The sequence below is a fragment of the Silurus meridionalis genome, chromosome 4 (genome assembly GCF_014805685.1).
Source record: "Silurus meridionalis isolate SWU-2019-XX chromosome 4, ASM1480568v1, whole genome shotgun sequence".
Classification (NCBI taxonomy): domain Eukaryota; kingdom Metazoa; phylum Chordata; class Actinopteri; order Siluriformes; family Siluridae; genus Silurus; species Silurus meridionalis.
The window spans coordinates 7,564,681-7,584,416 of NC_060887.1; the positions used below are offsets into that span (position 1 = coordinate 7,564,681).

General features: G+C 43.2%; 1 protein-coding gene across 2 annotated transcripts; it reads left to right on the top strand.

Moving 5' to 3' along the window:
• The first annotated feature begins 1,454 nt into the window (after positions 1-1,454).
• On the top strand, positions 1,455-19,048 carry fmnl1b (formin-like 1b). Of its 2 annotated transcripts, none has more exons than XM_046846585.1 (26): positions 1,455-1,989; positions 8,532-8,615; positions 8,773-8,853; positions 8,960-9,033; positions 9,163-9,246; positions 9,493-9,615; positions 10,121-10,208; positions 10,290-10,366; positions 10,543-10,636; positions 13,730-13,804; positions 13,950-14,060; positions 14,202-14,351; positions 14,467-14,568; positions 14,644-14,851; positions 15,000-15,158; positions 15,250-15,374; positions 15,509-15,711; positions 15,782-16,016; positions 16,191-16,259; positions 16,332-16,412; positions 16,738-16,867; positions 17,233-17,396; positions 17,495-17,596; positions 17,738-17,839; positions 18,141-18,246; positions 18,569-19,048. In XM_046846585.1, the coding sequence occupies exons 1-26, from the start codon at positions 1,834-1,836 to the stop codon at positions 18,670-18,672; spliced, it is 3,087 nt and encodes a 1,028-aa protein (XP_046702541.1). In that variant the 5' UTR covers positions 1,455-1,833; the 3' UTR covers positions 18,673-19,048. The 2 variants fall into 2 exon arrangements, with proteins under 2 accessions (XP_046702541.1, XP_046702542.1); XM_046846586.1 differs by having other exon boundaries at positions 16,194-16,259.
• Positions 19,049-19,736: the final 688 nt, after the last annotated feature.

A 19,736-nucleotide genomic window follows, 5' to 3' on the forward strand; every position in this document is an offset into this window, starting at 1 on the left:
CTGCAGTATCTGTAATCGGTCACTAGGGGTCACTTCCTACAGCTGAAAAACTATAAAAGGATTAAAATGTTGATTATTAAAAGATAATATAATATAAAATAAATAAATAAATGCAATTTGTAATTGTTTAAAAAATATTTTAATTGTAAAAATATAGATGTAATTTTGTTTATTAATAATAATGCATAATAAAAAAATAGATATATTTCCATAAAAAAAAAAACTTTAAAAAAAATTAAATTGGCTGGAATTAGAATATTAACCTTTGTGTTAATGCTTGCTGGTGTTCGGGTTGCCACGGATGAGGGATTAGAAGCAGCCCGTCCTGTGACATCACCACGGCGATGATCATCATGTCAGAGCTTCGGCTGTGGATCGTGATTCACTTCATTACTTTTTCATCTGCGCCTGGAGGTTTAATTACAGAACAAACGATGGAAAAAAATGTTCGTATGCAGTGAACGAGGCCATTACGTTCTTCCATGTGATCATGCGAATCGACGCATGTTCCCCTCCCACTCATGAGTACATTACATCATCAATAGTATCCTTAATTGAGTAGAAACTGGGATTTTATCACCAGTGGCCGGCGACGAACCGAACAAACTTCGCGTTTTCTCTCGCGTCCTGTTACACACGATCGTTTGTGCGATTACCTCTGAGCAAACGTATTTGTTGTGCATAAATTGTGTTGTACAAATTTTTGGAGGCCACGCCCACAACCACAATCAATATACGAATAAAATATATTAAATAAGACAGACTTATTGCAAGCAATAAATTGTTGCCTTAAAACAAACTAAATTTAATGCTTGTGAATGAGTTGCGTTATTGTTAATCCAATTTACAAAAGGGCGTGGCTTAAGAGAATGCTTAACTCTCATTGGCTAATGAGATTCGGCCCCGCGGTCAGATCTCGAAAGTAGATTCCTGCATGAGTTCTGGGCGCGGTTCTTGGTAGAGTTAGTAGTGGAAATGACTTAATTAATTATTCTTTGAACAAATGAACCACGTTACGGCACCGGTAGCTCGTCCTTAAACAGTTCATACATTAAATAATGAGTCCAAAATCAACTAAACCTTAAAATGAAAACTACAAAAGCTAAACATTGCAGCTTAAACCAGGAAAAAAAAGCCCCCAAAACACCCAAAAATACACCGAAAGCTCTACTTCCGGGATTTAGCCATTAAATCTAATTAGTGCTGTTAAGCTCCGCCTCCTTTAGAGATTTGTTTCTGAATGGTGATTTTTTTATTTGTATTTTTTCCCAGTTTTTTTGTGTTGCTGTTCTTTTAGAGTATTATATAAACTTCACTATCAACCTTAAATACATGAAAGAGAGATCAACATGATGGCACTAGGACCCAGAAGCATCCAGCAGGTTTGTGTATGTATGTGTGTGTATGTGTGTGTGTGTGTGTGTGTGTGTGTGTGTGTGTGTGTGTGTGTGTGTGTGTGTGTATGTGTATGAGTGTGCTCAGAGTAAGACAGGATCTCCACCTGTTCTGTCATCTGTCCTGACACTACCTATTCATTTATTTTTCTTTCTGTTCCTCCAAAGTCATGCATTTGAACGAAGAACCAGGATGTTAGATGAAAGCCAGACATGTCACAATGTTTCATGTGACCTTTAATCTCATTTCATTCTAATGTCCTGATCGAGGTGTCTTCCAAGAATGGGGTTTTCCAGGAGATTACTCGTCCATTAATAATCCAGCACGTTGTGCTCAATCCGGACCTCGGGACTGGACCTCATGGTTCTCCTTTCATAACTGAATGAGACCATCAGAGACGGGATCCTCATCTCATGCGCACGACCGACTCGAAGAACCATGGGGAACGCTTCAGGAGGCATGGAGGTGTCTCCCAGGCAGGAAGCCAAAGGGACGCAGAACGCTTTCGGCCTCGGGGGCTCAAAACAACCTCCTGGACTTAATCTGCCCCTGCCTTCAGAAGAGGAGCTTGAGGAGAGGTTCAGCTCGGTTCTGGTGAGTACCACTGTATGAGATTGTATTAGAAATCTGATCGATAAGCCACTCGAGGAAATTAAAGCAAGAATACGTGACTTTCCGCCCTGATTATTTCAGTAGGAAGACTGTTTGAAAAAAAAGCTAATCTGAAATTTATGGGGACCTCCCATAATGTTACATGGATAGGGAGGACGCTGCGTATAGGGGGGAATAAAAAAAACGTAACCTCGTACTTTTATTGCAAAGAGATCACGTTCGACGGAACCTGAAACAGATTTGCAAGTGAGGGCTTAAGGTTTAAGGTTGTTTTTTTTTTATCTGTTTGTAGCTACATTTAGGACGCAATTTAAATTTTGAAGGCTGAATTGTATGCGAACCAGGATTGTGTGTGTATGAGTCCAGAGAACTTCAAATCCGTACAAGATCATCGGATGATCGCGGTCGCCATGGAAGTATGTGTGACATGCTCCCGTGACGTCGTGCATCGTAATCGGGATGTTTTGGCGACGCATGTCTGCATGTTACCTCGCGAACACGTATGGCGAAGCAGGTTTCCGTGTATAGATAACAAAATAAAACTCGTGAGGCGCGATATGATATAAAGTAAGGAATGTAAATCTTTGCAGAACTTGCGTACATAATCATGTGCAAATGTATAAACCGCGATAATCAGTGGGCGTGAATTACGTTTCGCCAGGTATTTGTGGAGATATTCTGTGTTGTCAAAAGTATGTAGACACCCACGCTTAAGATGGCTTTTAAGATGTCTTTTTGAACATTCCAAATTGGTTCTGCATTCAGTGTTCGAACTCTGCTGAGAAGATGTTCCACTAGTTGAGTAGGCCTGGGGGAAAAGTTGATCTTAAAGGTGTTTAAAGGGTTTTGGAGCTCTTTAGATCTTCCACATCATACAAAGCCAGTGGGCTTTGCTCACAAATGTCCTGCTTAAGCAGGTTTGGGGTCTCCGAGTTCAAGTGAAGGGAACGTCTCATTCCAGCGCATTCAAAGACGTCTGTGCGCCTTCAAAAATTTGAGAAGTCGGGGCGTCCCTATACGTTTGTCCCTACAGTGTATCTTCATTTCTTATCAATTTGGAAGTATTCATGATCTTCATGTAATGCTTGATGTTGTGCATGAAGAGCTTGGAGTGGTCCCTCATAGAGTTTCTCATATGTTTTTTTTAACCTCGATGCTTTCCATATGAATTGAAACGTCTCATCCCGTACAAGAGATAAATAAAATCTTGTTCGAATGATTTATTCGCAGGGGACAGCCTTTATTCATGATTAGCCACTCATGTGTAAGCGAAGTCCTGCAAAAACAGGTCAAGAGCTTCAGTTTACAATATCTAGTTGGAGAGTCAGATGAGAACGTCTAAAACTGGGTCAAATAACCACTCCGTGCAATCGTGGTGAGCAGAAAGGCATCTCAAACCGCCCAGCATGTGGAACTGTGTGGAGGAACAGTGGAGGAGCACATTGGGGCCGTCTTAGGGAAACAGGAACCCCTGACCAGTGGAGATTGTATTGGATTGGATATCATAAACGAATAGGTGTACAGGTGTTCCTATTAAAGTGGCCGGTAAATGTATTGAAAACCGAATAGGGAAAATGGATGAAAATGCTGCGAATATTCTTGACAAATCAATAAACACTCATTAGAGATTAGTGAAAGAGGATTATTTAGGAGGGATCTCCACTTAATTATCCAGAGGGTCCAATTAGTTAATGGAGTGAACCACCATCTACTGGATGTTTTATAACCATCGGTTTGTTGCAAAGTCCAAAAAAGTTATGGGTCTTCAGTACCAGGCTGTAAATTATTTGGTACCGATTGTGGATCATTTGACACCAGGCTATGGATTATTTGGTACCAGGTTGTGTATTATTTGGTACCAGGTGATGGATCATTTGGTTCCATACTGTAGATCATTCTGAGAAGATGTTCCACTGAATTTTCGGAAGGCATCAGTGTTATGTAAAGTGAGGTTCTGATGTAGGTGAGGTCATTCCCAAATTCATCCCAAAAGTGTTCAATTGGTTTTGGATTTCTATAGCAGGAGATCTTCTGCATCTTCCAACCCATGGAAAGCATATCTTCATGAAGCTGGCTTTGTGCACAATTGTTGCACAAAGCCACAAAATAGGGAAAATAACATACCAAAGGCCTCCTTTAAAATTGTGTGCCTCCATTGTGTACATTTCTAGCAAGCCGTATAGTGTGTCTTTTAAGGAAAAACCCTATTGGGGTCTCTGAGCCTTGAGGACCACCAGGAAAACAAGCAACACTTTGGATCTTATCCCGTTATCACAAGCCCACCGCTTTAACAAGCTTACATCCAAATCCAGAAGACATGGCTGTAATCAGGACAGGATAAATACGTACAAAATGAGGATAACTGGAAACAAAGCAGAGCACAGGTTTGTTTATACAACACAGCTTTGTTTATACAAAAACTTAAGTGTGGATTTTTTATTTTTTTTTGACTAAACGCAAACACTACGGACACACCTGAGTAGGTGAGTACACCCAACATCAAACAACAAGTGAGACAACGTGAACCATTTGAGTCGTGACTGTAACAAGAAATTCGAACAGTCACGCGATGTGATTCGGTGAGGCGCAGAAGCTGATGGAAATAGTCGGTGTTACCATGAAAGAACCCCTTGTTTGGTTCCTGAAGTACAAAATAAGGCAACATTCCGCACTTAGCAAAATGGGGGTACAATGTCCTCTGTTTAGCAAAAAGGTGCAGCGCATGTCACAAAGCAGTGCTCCCAATTTAGCAAAATGGGGGAGCAATGTCCTCTGCATAGCAAGAGGAAGGAGCAATGTAACACAAAGCAGGAGGGAGGGACAACATCCTCAGAAGATAAAGTGATGTCCTCTGTGGGCAAGGAGGCAGAGCAAAGTCCTCTTTAAAGTAGGAAGGCAGAGTGACCAGGTGGCATAGTGATGCCTGAAGAGAGGGTGGATGCAGTAATGTCCATGATGAGGCTGTGATTCCTAATGGTGAGGACAAGTAAGGGGGTATCCTAAGAAGGGCAAGGTTGAGGAACAATCAAATTGAGTAATTGTTCTAGGGAGCCGCCTCCACAAAATATTTCCTCAAGGGGCACATGGTATAAAACATCAAGCTTTCTTTTGCCCTCATTTTAGGTATTCCTTCTCAAGATGAGCTTCTTGAGCCCTGAAAGATTCAGTTGTAGGGAATCATATTCCTACTCCAAAGCTGGTCGAACCACAAAATCGATGTGGTAAAGTTTTTTTTTAGAAAAAGAAAAAAAAAAATTTAATTAAATTAAAAATAGAGTCTCCAGACAGTTCCGGACAGAGGTGTACCTTCTCAATTTAAGTAGAATTCATTATAATCATTGCCTATTTTGTGTTTGAGTCCTCACTTTAGTCACCCATCATCACTGTGTGTGTGTGTGTGTGTGTGTGTGTGTGTGTGTGTGTGTGTGTGTGTGTGTGTGTGTGTGTGTGTGTGTGTGGAATAGTAAAGCCCTTGTGCCTGCAATTCTGATATATGCTTATTGATCTGACATTATTTATCCATCTCCAGCCCCATATAGAGGAAAGATTAATGAGCTGTTACAGAAAGAAAGAGAAAGAGAGAAAGAAGAAGAAATAGACGTCATGTTTGTCCCTCAGGACAAACTTGTCCTTCTGTCTCTTGCTGCACCCCCTCATGTCCTATTAAGAAAAAGAACAGAACTATTTTAGGGATGTTAAAAAAGATGGGTGGTTGAGAGTGTAAATGGAAATCTGGAGCCTGGGAGGACTCGTGACAGAATGAAAAATCGTGAAAGTGTGTATTAGCGTTAGCATTAGCCTAAGAGTGTATTAGTGCAGATAAGTAAGTCGTCACCCACGGCTGTGATATATGTAATACGGGTTAGTGCTCTATGTTAATGAGATCCCACTTCCAGGAACAGCATGTGGGTGAGACAGTAGCCCAGTCTCAGAAGTGAACTGGCAACCCTGGACCTGCATCTCACAACTCTGTTTAAAATGTCAATTATATGATGACCTTCACTTGTCTGAGCTGGTTTCTTAATGGTTCTCTTCAGGTCCTTCCATTTAGATACATTATATTTCATTGGTGCACTAATTGTTTGATTCGTGGTCACTAGAGATGTCTAACAACGAGACCAAAGTTTCACCATCGCTGCAACAATGCTATGAGAGAGAAGCATGGTGGTGGTAGTATGTTGTTGTGAGGATGTATATCTGCAACAGGAAAGCTAGTTCAAGGTGCCAAAGACAAGAGTAACACTAGCATTGAAACACTGTCCTAACTTAAAGGCAACACAGGCGCCACAAAAACAAGCCGGATGAATGCAGATGACAGACATCAAGAGGAACCATCAAAAAATGTCAAGAATTTCCGACGCGCCAGAGCGAACGTGCGAGCTGCCGAGCGCAGAAAACCTGTTCTGAACATCAGGAGATTTTGACATGCAAGACTACAGGTGAACGTCCGGCATCTCACCCCAATGCCTGCAGAGTGATGTTATACACGTGAGAACTGGTTTTTGTCGCCTCTTGGGACATTTTTGTAAGTTTTGTTGGTGTTTAAATTTTAAAGTTTCTTCCTTTGACTGTTCAGGAATTTGCTCGTGTTTACATGCTGCGTGTTTTTTCCTCATTGGGGAACAAAACTGTGTTTAGGGAAGTTTAAGGAACTGCAACTGTGACTTTTTACCTCATTTCCTGATCCAGTGCTCGTTTCCATCGTAGGGACGAGAAGCTAACATTTTTTATTCTTTTAAAGAAAACCAGTTCTTGTTTATTCCAGCCTCTCATATAGTCCATGGATGGGTGGAAGGAAGGAAGGATACATTTGCAAAGTGGAAGAAGGAGGGGATGCAGGAAGGAAGGAAGGAAGGAAGGAAGGAAGGATAATGTGCAAATTGGAAGAAATGAATGAATGAAGGAAGGAGGGAAGGATAAATGTGCAAAGTTGAAGAAGGAAGAAAGAAAGCAAGGATGGACAGAAAGATAAATGTGCAAATTGGAAGAAGGATGGAAGAAAAGAAGGAAGGAATGAAGGATAATGTGCAAATTGGAAGGAAGGAAAGAAGGAAGGATAATGTGCAAATTGGAAGGAAGAAAGGAAGGAAGGAGCGAAGGAAGGATAATTGTGCAAAGTGGAAGAAGGAAGAAAGAAAAAAGGAAGGAAGGATAATGTACAAATCGGAAGGAAGAAAGGACGGAAGGAAGGAAGGAATGAAGGATAATGTGCAAATTGGAAGGAAAGAAAGAAGGAAGAATAATGTGCAAATTGGAAGGAAGGTAGGAAGGAAGGATAATGTGCAAAGTGGAAAAATTAAGGAAGAAAGGAAGGAAGGATGGATAATGTGCAAATTGGAAGGAAGGAAGGAAGGAAGAAAGGAAGGAAGGGAGGAGGGAAGGGAGGAAGGATGGATGGATAATGTGCAAATTGGAAGGAAGGAAGGAAGGAAGAAAGGAAGGAAGGGAGGAGGGAAGGGAGGAAGGAAGGATGGATAATGTGCAAATTGGAAGGAAGGAAGGAAGGAAGAAAGGAAGGAAGGGAGGAGGAAGGGAGGAAGGATGGATGGATAATGTGCAAATTGGAATGAAGGAAGGTAGGAAGGAAGGAAGGAAGGAAGGAAGGAAGGAAGGAAGGAGGGATGGAAGGAAGGAAGGAAGGAAGGAAGGAAGGAAGGAAGGAAGGAAGGAGGATGGAAGGAAGGAAGGAAGGAAGGAAGGAAGGAAGGAAGGAAGGAAGGAAGGAGGGATGGAAGGAAGGAAGGAAGGAAGGAAGGAAGGAAGGAAGGAAGGAAGGAAGGATAATTGTGCAAAGTGGAAAAAGGAACGAAGAAAGGAAGGAAGGATAATGTGCAAATTGTAAGGAGGCTAAAAGGAAGGAAGGAGGGAGTGCAGAATGGAGGAAGAAAGAAGTCCAGAATAGAGGACAAAAAGAGGGAAAGGTAGAATGGAAAAGAGGAAGATAAATAGGAAGAAAGTGCTTTATATATATTAAAGAAAATACGTATGTTATATATTAATCTTAGTAAAATTATTCTATCTATCTATCTATCTATCTATCTATCTATCTATCTATCTATCTATCTATATGAATGGCACTCTGACACTATACCTCATACATCAAAGGATTTGTAGTGTAGACTATCATGTATGTGATGGAACGTGTGTGTGTGTGTGTGTGTGTGTGTGTGTGTGTGTGTGTGTGTGTGTGTGTGTGTGTGTGTGTGTGTGTGTGTTAATTCCACTAATCTCATTTTATAGCTGTAGATCATCAGTTCTACCTGCTGGTAAGCTACTGAATAATGAATAAAGAGCATGAGTGTTTTTTAGAGGAATTCATTCTCACACACACACACACACACAGACACACACACACACACACACACACACACTATAATTCCTGCAGGTTGATCACATGCTTTCCAAACACAGACAGCAAGTGGTCTGCTGAGAAACCTATCCAGTAGCTTGAAGGTCGCTAGTCATCCATGCTAGTGACTTGAAGGACCACCTCCCCAATTAAATCCCTCCTTTTGTGTGTCCAGAATTCCATGAATCTTCCTCCTGATAAAGAGAAGCTGCTCCTCCAGTACGACAACGAGAAGAAGTGGGAACTGGTCTGTGACCAGGTGAGCACCTCCGCACCTTCATTCTGGCACCTGTAAAAGACGCCAGTATCGGTTTTTCCCCTTCACACTCAAATGTAGATCCATGTCCAAATGAGTGTGTGTGTGTGTGTGTGTGTGTGTGTGTGTGTGTGTGTGTGTGTGTGTTTTATCTCTTCAGGAGCGTTTTCAGGTAAAGAATCCACCATCAGCCTACGTGCAGAAGCTCAAGAGCTTTGTAGAGAAAGGAGGCAGCAGAAAGGTGTGTGTGTGTGTGTGTGTGTGTGTGTGTGTGTGTGTGTGTGTGTGTGTGTGACTAGTACATGCAGGAGTGATTATACTGATGGTGCTCGTTACCTGTGTGCCAGTTCAAGAGGCGCATACAGGAGGCCACCCAGGTCCTGAGAGAACTGGAGATATCTTTGCGGACCAATCACATTGGGTAACACACACACACATACACATAGCATTCGGGTGTCCCAATACTTTTGATTCAACAGTGCAGACTTTTCATTTTTCTTTTTTTGTCCAAAATGTTCTCAATTTTTGTCTGTTTTGTTTTTTTTTTAAGCTGGGCTCAAGAGTTTCTCAATGAGGAGAACAAGGGCTTGGATCTTCTAGTCGAGTACCTGTCCTTCGCCCAGCGCTCGGTGCCGTACGTACGCTAAAATAGACTATAAATATCTTCAAAGATGTTTTCACTGTTAAAAGAGAAAGTCGTAATCCATTGCACTCTCCGTGCAGCGTGTAAAAACATACAGCACGTAGTGCCAGTAATTCGCCTCTAGAGGGCGCCTCTGGAAGCAGGAAATTGTTGGATTTGATTGCAAACCGTTTTTTTTTTTATATGGTACATTTTATTATATGGTGCATCCCGTGGGCTGGACATCGTGTTTCCCAGGCACGGCACGGACTGCGCTGAAAACGGGAACTTCGAGGAGAAATGTGGAGAAGACGGGACGTCCAGCGCTATTAACACCCCGACCCATAATGCATCGCACACAAACAGATCCTACGCGACACGGTCAGTCGGCTTTCAACTACTTTTTCTTGCTTTTAAATGTTGAATAGTGTAGTGAAGATGGAACACACACAAACACAGACCTTTGCACACACACTCACAGACACACACTATGTGCAGCCGGATTTGTTGCATTCCAGAGCGAAAAGTGACACTGACGGACGAGTGTATCTTTTTTTTTTTTTCTCTCGAATGCTTCCTCTTGAGGAAACAGGAAATCGCATCATGTCCCAATTACACCCAGTGCCCTTGATGACTTATGGCCTATGTAGTGGACTACAGTCCAGCAACCGCAGGCCTCCTCCTCACCACCTCACCTTCCAGATCTTTACTGATGCCCCCTTGTGGATGAACAAATACTCAGAACATCGAGGATGCTCGAACAAATTGTCTGCAAACTTTTGGCTACGTAGCTGCTTTGGGGAAATCTTGATTTTAGACGTCCTGTACAATCGTGTGTGTGTGTGTGTGTGTGTGTGTGTGTGTGTGTGTGATGTTTCCCCAACAGGAAAGCTCTGAGGAACTCGCGCCTGCTCAATCAGAAAGACCACCTGCACCTCTGTATCATGTGCCTCCGGGCCATTATGAACTACCAGGTTCCAGCCAACCCACACACACACACACACACACACATTTTTATTCCTGCTTTTGTGTAATTGTGTCACTTTGTTTCTCAGTCGGGGTTCAATCAAGTGATGAGTCACGCAAACTGTGTCAATGAGATCACCCTGAGCCTGGATACTAATAGTGCCAGGTACGATACACACGTGTGTGTGTGTGTGTGTGTGTGTGTTTGTGTGGGTGTGTGTGTGTGTGATAATGTGTCTGTCTGTGCGTATCTGTGTGTGTGTATATTTGTGTATGATTATGTGCCTCTGTGTGTGTGTGTGTGTGTGTGTGTGTGTGTGTGTATGTGTGTGTGTGTTGAAGAACTAAAGCCTTGGTCCTGGAGCTCTTGGCGGCGGTGTGTTTCGTCCGAGGAGGCCACGACATCATCCTCAGAGCCTTCAACAACTTTAAAGAGGTGAGAGAAGGAAACACTGGAACTGGAGACTCCTTATAGAAAAGTCAGGCCAAAAGTTTGTGGACACCTCAACATACAATTGCAGTGTGGATTTTTTTTTACATTTAGTCTCCGTTCCCTCTCATAATGAGCTCCTAGATTTTGTGGAAATTGATGTGCCTCCACAAGTGTGTTGGTGAAGTCCAGTAGTGATGGAGGTGAGGAGACTTGGGGTTTGATCAGCGTAAAAAATTATCTCAATAGTATTTAGAGCTCTAGAGCAGGAGATCTTCCACACCTTACAACCCCACAGAAAGCAGATCTTCATGGAGATGGGCTTGTGTATGAGAGCAGGTTCCTCTCATTCTGGGTGGAAAAGTCAGGTGTCCCAATACTTTTGGCCAAGACAGTGCAACACCCCTATAGCTCTTCTGATGATTACGTCAGTTCTAGCAAGCGGTGAGCAACATAATACTAGTGCCATGTGTGTGTGTGTGTGTGTGTGTGTGTGTGTGTGTGTGTGTGTGTGTGTGTCTGTGTGTGTGTGTGTATGTGTGCGTGTGTGTGTGTGTGTGTGTAATCCTATCTGGTCAAACAATGAATTGAATGGATCAAATATTTAGACACTGCGATCTTATTAACAATGCATACTCAGGAATGAAAGATCGCGCAGGCATACATGCTGGCACGGTGTCTTTTACACACACACACACACACACACACACACTCCGTGTTTAACGATAATCAATGATCAGCGTTTTAATGTAATCAGGATTCGTCCAGTTGTTGAATGAGGCAGGGATGAAGAGGGAGTGTTGGGGTGTGTGTGTGTGTGTGTGTGTGTGTGTGTGTGTGTGTGTGTGTGTGTGTGGGTGGTGTGGGTGTGGGTGTGGGTGTGGAGGAAGGAGTTCAGGTGTCGTATGGTGATGGTGGTGACAGAATGTAGGTATTGTTTGGGGAGAGCAGGAGGCAAATGATGCATTATTCAGATACGTTTCACACACACACACACAATACACACACTATACACACACACCATACACACATGCTACACACATTACTACTACACACTCTTTACACACACGATACATACATGCAAACATACTTTACACACAATACATTTATACACACACAATACATACATACACACACACTACACATATCTACTACACAATACATACATACACACAATACACACACTATACACACACTACACATACCTACTACACATTATACACACACACATACCTACTACACACATTATACACACAATACACACACTATACACACACAATACATACATGCAAACATACTTTACACACAATACATTTATACACACACAGTATATACTCTCACACTATACACACTGTACACACTATACACACACAATACATACACTTGCACAATACACACACTATACACAAATACCTACTACACACCATACACATGCTACACACATTACTACTACACACTCTTTACACACGATACATACATGCAAACATACTTTACACACAATACATTTATACACACACAGTATATACTCACACTATACACACTGTACACACTATACACACACACACACACTACACACATACCTACTACACACATTATACACACACAATACATACACTCACACTATACTCAGTGTACACACAATACATACACACATACTTTACATACACACTGTACACACTATACACACACTACACACATATCTACTACACACAATACATACATGCATACCTACTACACACCATACACACACACACTACACACATACCTACTACACACATTATACACACACAATACATACACTCACACTATACTAGTGTACACACAATACATACACACATACTTTACATACACACTGTACACACTATACACACACACTACACACATATCTACTACACACAATACATACATGCATACCTACTACACCATACACACACACTACACACATACCTACACACATTATACACACACAATACATACACTCACACTATACTCAGTGTACACACAATACATACACACATACTTTACATACACACTGTACACACTATACACACACACTACACACATATCTACTACACACAATACATACATGCATACCTACTACACACCATACACACACACACACTACACACATACCTACTACACATTATACACACAATACATACACTCACACTATACTCAGTGTACACACAATACATACACATACTTTACATACACACTGTACACACTATACACACACACACACATATCTACTACACACCATACACACATGCTACACACATACGTACTACACACACTATGCACCCATGCTACACACATGCCTACTAGACAAACTATGCATATACACACTATACACACACAATACGTATACATGCTATACACACAAACACACACGCACTCTACACACTACACAAACACCCACTATACACACAGTATATACACACTCTACACACAAACACTAAACCTGGCACATACGATACACACTACACAAAGTATACACACACACCATACACTCTTCACCCATTATACATACACACAATACACACACACATGTAGCTCTCATATGTAGCCGCTAATATGGTTGTAAAAACTCAATACAGACGAAAAAACTTGTGTGCATGATGTGTGTGAATTTTATATCCACGTGTGTTTGTGTGTGATTGTGTGTGTGATATGTGTGAATTTGATGTCTGATGTGTATTAAGCGTGTGTATGTGTGTGAATAAAGTGTGCAGCCGTTACACTGTACAGTAGCTGTATAGGCCACTTGTGCCCTCTTGTGTCCGTATGTGGTATTGCAGCAGAAACACATTTGGAAACATGAATTTGTTTCCTACTTAGTTTTTGTGTGTGTGTGTGTGTGTGTGTGTGTGTGTGTGTGTGTGTGTGTGTGTGTGTCCTTGGATGCTGTTGCGTGTCCTTTTTTTATTTACTTTTTTACTTTAAAACATCACTGAAACTGGAGACTCCTTTCCTGCAACCGTGTCTGAACGATAGCGACTATGGTGCATCCGTCGTACGAGCACGGTACCACTGAGTCCTCGAAGTATGTGTGTGATGACTTATTAAATTATTTATAAATAACGGAAAACGTGTGTGTAGGTGTGTGGAGAGAAGAGCCGCTTTGAGAAGCTGATGGCCTACTTCCGTAACGAGGACACTAACATCGACTTCATGGTGAGGTTCGGTTTCAAAAATAATAATAATAATAATGGGGTAAAGAATAATCTTTCTCTCTCTCTCTCACACACACACACACACACACAAACACACACACACACACACACATTTGGGGTTGGATTGATGCTTGCTTCTCCACTAGGTGGCATGTATGCAGTTCATCAACATCGTGGTCCATTCTGTAGAAAACATGAACTTCAGAGTTTACCTGCAGTACGAGTTCACACAACTGGGGCTGGACCAGTACCTGGAGGTGACACACACTCACACACACACACACACACACACACACACAAAAAGGCATGCAATTTTAAACACATTTTTATTTTAATCTTAGAACAAGTGTGTGTGTGTGTGTGTGTGTGTGTGTGTGTGTGTGTGTGTGTGTGTGCAGACATTAAAAGTGAGTGAGAGTGAGAGGTTACAGGTTCAGGTCCAGGCGTATCTGGATAACGTGTTTGACGTGGGGGCGCTGCTGGAGGACGGCGAGACCAAAACCGGCTTTGTGGAGCACCTCGAGGAACTCCAGAAGAACAATGCTGAGGCACACACACACACAAACGCTTATAAAGACATATAAATAGGTTCGAATATGGTTTTGGGAAGTTCAAGAACACTGAAAAGTGGTACTGAAAAGTGTGTGTGTGTGTGTGTCACAGTTAAGCACCAGGTTGAAGGAGTATGAGAAAGAAGCGATGGAGAAAGTGTCAGCCTTGGAGAGACAGCTCATGCACAGCACTAAGGATGTGGAGCTGCTGAAGGTGTGTGTGTGTGTTGGTGTATAAAGTCATTAAGACTCATTAACCCCATGTGTGTGTGTGTGTATGTGTGTGTAGGAGAGCCTCCGCGACTCGTGCGCTCAGATCTCCAGCCTGCAGCTGCGCGAGCGTGAGCACGAGATGGCCCGAGAGCTGGAGCGTGAGCAAGAGCGAGAACGTTCCTCCAAAGCTCTGGAGCAGAAGGTCCTCATGCAGCGCTCCGAGTCCGGATCCGTGGACCTTAACGCCGTCGAAGACACACGCAACACACAACCACGTCACACAGGTGACTCTATAGACCAAATACACTTTAATGCTTTACTGATGCATTTTGTGTGTGTGTGTGTGTGTGTGTGTGTGTGTGTGTGTGTGTGTGTGTGTGTGTGTGTGTGTGTCATAAGGCATTTTGTTCTAATTTCTCATATTTTCTTTAGTTGCAGACGAGATTACGAAACCCGCCAGTCCGCTCACTGTTTCCAGTACAGAATCGCGACCGTCTCCTCCAGCCCCGCCCCCACTTCCTGGCCCCGCCCCTCCCCCTCCGCCTCCTCCGCCACCACCTCCACCTCCGCCTCTGAACACCTCGGGGACAGGTATGGAATTCTTATGGACTGTAGATTTCTTACTGTCCTGATATCCTTATATGAGTGTGTGTGTGTGTGTGTGTGTGTGTGTGTGTTTCAGGTCTAAGGGATAAGAAACCGATCCGGACGAAGTACCGCATGCCGCTCTTTAACTGGCAGACGCTGAAGGACGAGCAGGTTGCTGGGACCGTCTTCACCGAGCTGGACGACGGAAAGGTCCTAATGGTACATTCCAATTTGTTTGTTTGTTTGTTTGTTTGTTTGTTTGACTCGTTACAAAAATCCCTGATTGCGCTAAAAGCGTCCAAATTGTTTCGATACGTTTCGCGGTTTGTCTCACACTACGCCTCTCGCCCCAGGAGCTGGACATGGACGCTTTCGAGGAGCTCTTCAAAACGAAGGCTCAGGCTCCACCCACCAGCGGCAGCACCATGGCGACGAGGGTGGCGCGCAAGTCCTCCAGCAAGATCTCTCTCCTGGAGCCGAACCGCGCCAAGAACCTGGCCATCACCCTGCGCAAGGGGGGCATGGACACCAAGCAGATCTGCAGCGCCATCGAGACGTACGTCTACCACACACACACTCACGGACTCACACACTCTTTCGCTCATATATGTTCATCTCTCTCTCAGGTATAACCTGAAGGCACTGCGTGTGGATTTTCTGGAGCAGTTGGAGCGTTTTGTTCCATCCGATTACGAGCTGAAGTTGATCCAGAGTTACGAGCGTGACGGCCACTCGGCGTCTGAACTTTCGGAGGAAGATCGCTTCATGGCCCAGTTCGGGAAAATCCCACGACTCTGCCAGCGAATCAGCACGCTCACCTTCATGGGGAACTTCACCGAGAGCATCCAGCTCCTGCAGCCGGTCAGAACCGCTGGAGATACTGTACTCTACACCACAAAGATATAGAAAATCTCTCTCTCTTTCTCTCTGTCTCTGTCTGTCTGATGGAGAGAATAGAAACAATAGAGAGTATGGAAAGAATAGATAGAATAAAGTTCTTTTTTTTTTCTCTTTTTCGCTCTTTCAACCTCCCAGCAGCTGAACGCCGTCATCGCCGCCTCCATGTCCATCAAATCCTCCAGCAAACTGAAGAAGATCCTGGAGGTACGTTTTTTTTCCAGATCTCGACTCGTTCTTTTTTTTTCTAGCGCATCATCACCCTCGTTTTTTTTTAAGATCATCCTGGCGTTCGGGAACTACATGAACAGCGATAAGAGGGGCACCGTGTACGGCTTCCGTCTCCAGAGTCTCGATCAGGTGAGGTGAAAGCATTGCTAACAGAGCAAAAGTATCAGGACACCTGCTTTTTTTTAGCAATATGTGGAAGATCTCCTGCTCTAGCGCTCCAAACCATATCTAACACCTTCAGGATATTTTTTTTTTCATGCTGAATGCAGCCTAGGCCCCAACTTACCTATATCAGTGCCTGACTTTATTAAACGCCCCCTTGTGGCTGAATGAATTTCACATTTTCCGGTGTCCACAAAGTTTTGTGTGTGTGTGTGTGTGTGTGTGTGTGTGTGTGTGTGTGGAATGTTTTCATTTGAATCACGCTATTGATTTTTTTTTATTTCTCACTTAGCTGCTGGACACAAAGTCGACGGATCGCAGACAGACGCTGCTGCACTTCCTGGTCAGCATCATCCATGAGAAGTTTCCACATCTACACAACTTTTATACGGAGCTGCACTTTCTGGACAAAGCAGCAATGGGTGAACACATATACACACACACACTCTCTATCTATCTATCTATCTATCTATCTATCTATCTATCTATCTATCTATCTATCTATCTGTCTATCTGTCTGTCTGTCTGTCTGTCTGTCTGTCTGTCTGTCTGTCTGTCTGTCTAGTTTCTCTCCGGACGTGATTCTGAGAAGCAGAACTGTATATAAAATAAAAGGAAAATTTGGTCCAGTCAGTTTCGCTCACAGTTTTACCTCATGAATATGTATTTAAGATGATTATCCACAGCTAGGTGTGAGGTCCTCCACCATCATAATGGCCGTTCTTTAGCGCATCATGCTCACACCCGGATTACCATCTTACCGAGGTTTTTTTTTTTTGCCTCTCAGTGTCATTGGACAGCATCTTATTAGACATACGAGCGCTGGAGAGAGGAATGGAGGTGACCCGGAAGGAGTATGAAGAACAGAAAGACAATCTGGTCCTGAGGGAGTTCCTGTCCAACAACCGCAGCCTGCTGGACGCCGTGGTTAAAGACGCAAAAACCGGGCAGGTGTGAAAGTTTGTTGAAAAAAAGCAATTAAAAACGATAATACGTATGGAAAAAAATACTTTTCCACTTTTTCCCCTCGTTCTTCTCTCTCTCTGTAGGAGGTGTATGAATCCGTAGTGGAGTACTTCGGTGAGAATCCCAAGACCACGCCCCCTGCCATGTTCTTCCTCATATTCATCAGGTTCATTAAAGCGTATAAGGTGAAGTATACTCATTTGCATGCTTATTTGTGCATTCATGCATATTCATAAGCCAGGTATAGTTATTCGATATGAATCGGATTCTGCAAGGTTTATTTATTCCTACGTTAATTCAGTAAAAACTCTGACTCGTCTTTCCAGGCAGCTGAGCAGGAGAATGAGCAGAGGAAGAGGGACAGTTTTGTCGTAGCCGACGAGAGCAAAGAGACGTCCACGAGCGAAGCAGGAAAAACGGGTAGCAAGGTACCGATCTTTTAGATTGTAATCACTCTCGAGCAGGAGATCTTCCACATCTTCCAACCACATGGTCTATAAAAGCCATGCTGAAACAGGTATGGATCTCCTAGTTTCATGTGAAGGGGAAAACTACACTACACACTACATATCGCAAAGCTAAGGAGACCGTGGCGTGTCCTGAGAGTCCCATAGAATACAGATTAACATGGCAGAGGTAGAGCTGTAACTTCCTATAGACAGAACAGGAAAACGTCCATGTTCGAAGTTAGTAAACAAATTGATGAACTGCTGTCTGTCTGCCGCCCAGGAGCCCACGATGCAGCACGTGGACCTCATATCGGAGCTGAGGCGAAGACAGTTGTCCCCTCGGATGCGCGAAGGCAAAGACGGCACCATCGAGGACATCATAACAGGTCAGGGGGGCAAAAATCAACTCGGGTTTGATCTATTGATCCGTCGCTGAGGTCCGTCCTCACAGGCGTTCCTGTTTTCCTGTTTGTTTCCTCTCAGTGCTAAATTCTCACATTGTTCCTCATCGTCTCGTTTTTTACTCCCAGCGATCTCCGACTCCGCCTTCAACGATTCGACTCTTCGCTAAACCTCTTCCTCCGTTTCTCCTTTTCTCCAGTAGTGACCTCCTTTATGCATTTTTACTAGATGTTTGGATTTTTCATTTATTGTGTGTGTGTGTGTGTGTGTGTGTGTGTGTGTGTGTGTGTGTGTGTGTGTGTGCAGATCTGAGAAATCAGCCCTACATAAGAGACGATGGCGGGAGACGCAGCAGCAACAAATGGAAACCGGCACAGAAGCTTCAAGTGTCTTCCGATATCTCGCTCTAACACACACACACTTCTTATTTCTGTTAATTGTGTTCTAAAGAACGCTGCAAATCACAAGCGGAGAGTGATTCCTCTGCCTCCTGCACCACCTGGATCTGATCTCGCCGTGGTGAATCCAGCGAATCCTGATCTTCGAGCTTGAGAGATTTTCGCTGTCGGTTCTGATCCACATCAACGCGTCGATTTAATTCCAGGAGCGGGTTTTGATTGGAATGAATGTGTTTTGTATTGGGATCTGGTGCTTCATGTGCATGTACCCTAATGAAATAAATCAATCTCTAATACACACTTACTGTGATATTATAACACAGACACGTCTACACAGTGGGTACATGGCAATAACATGGTAATATTAACAGTTATAACATATTAATAAAAGTATCTTTATTTTGAAAGGAAACTAGCAATAATGTTGTTATAACAAGGTTCTGACATGCATAGTACCATTGCACAATCTGATCTTACTGCTGCACCATCTCATCCTACTGCCACACTGTCTGATCCTACCAATGCACTGTCTGATCTTATTGCTGCACTGTCTCATCTTAAAGCTGCACTGTCTAATCCTACCACCGCACAATCTGATTTTACTGCTGCACTGTCTTATCCTACTGCCACACTGTCCGATCCTTCCATCACACCCTCTGATTCTACCATCGCACAATATTATCTTACTGCTGCACCATCTCATCCTACTACCACACTGTCTGATCTTACCACCACACAATTTAATCTTATTGCTGCACCGTCTCATTCTACTGCTTCAAACTGTCTGATCCTACCACCGTCTAATCCAAAAACCACACAATCTGATTTTACTGCTCCACTGTTTCATCCTACTGCCACACTGTCTGTCCTCCCACCGCACAGTCTGTCCTCCCACCACACAATCTGATCTTACTGGTGCACTGTCTGATCCAACACTGCAGTCTCATCCTACTGCCACACTGTCTGATCCTACCTCAGCACCATCTGATAAGATATACCTTTATTTGTCCCACAGTGGGTACATTTCTGCCGCTGCACCGTCTGTTCCTACCACTGCAGTCTGATTGTCTGATTTT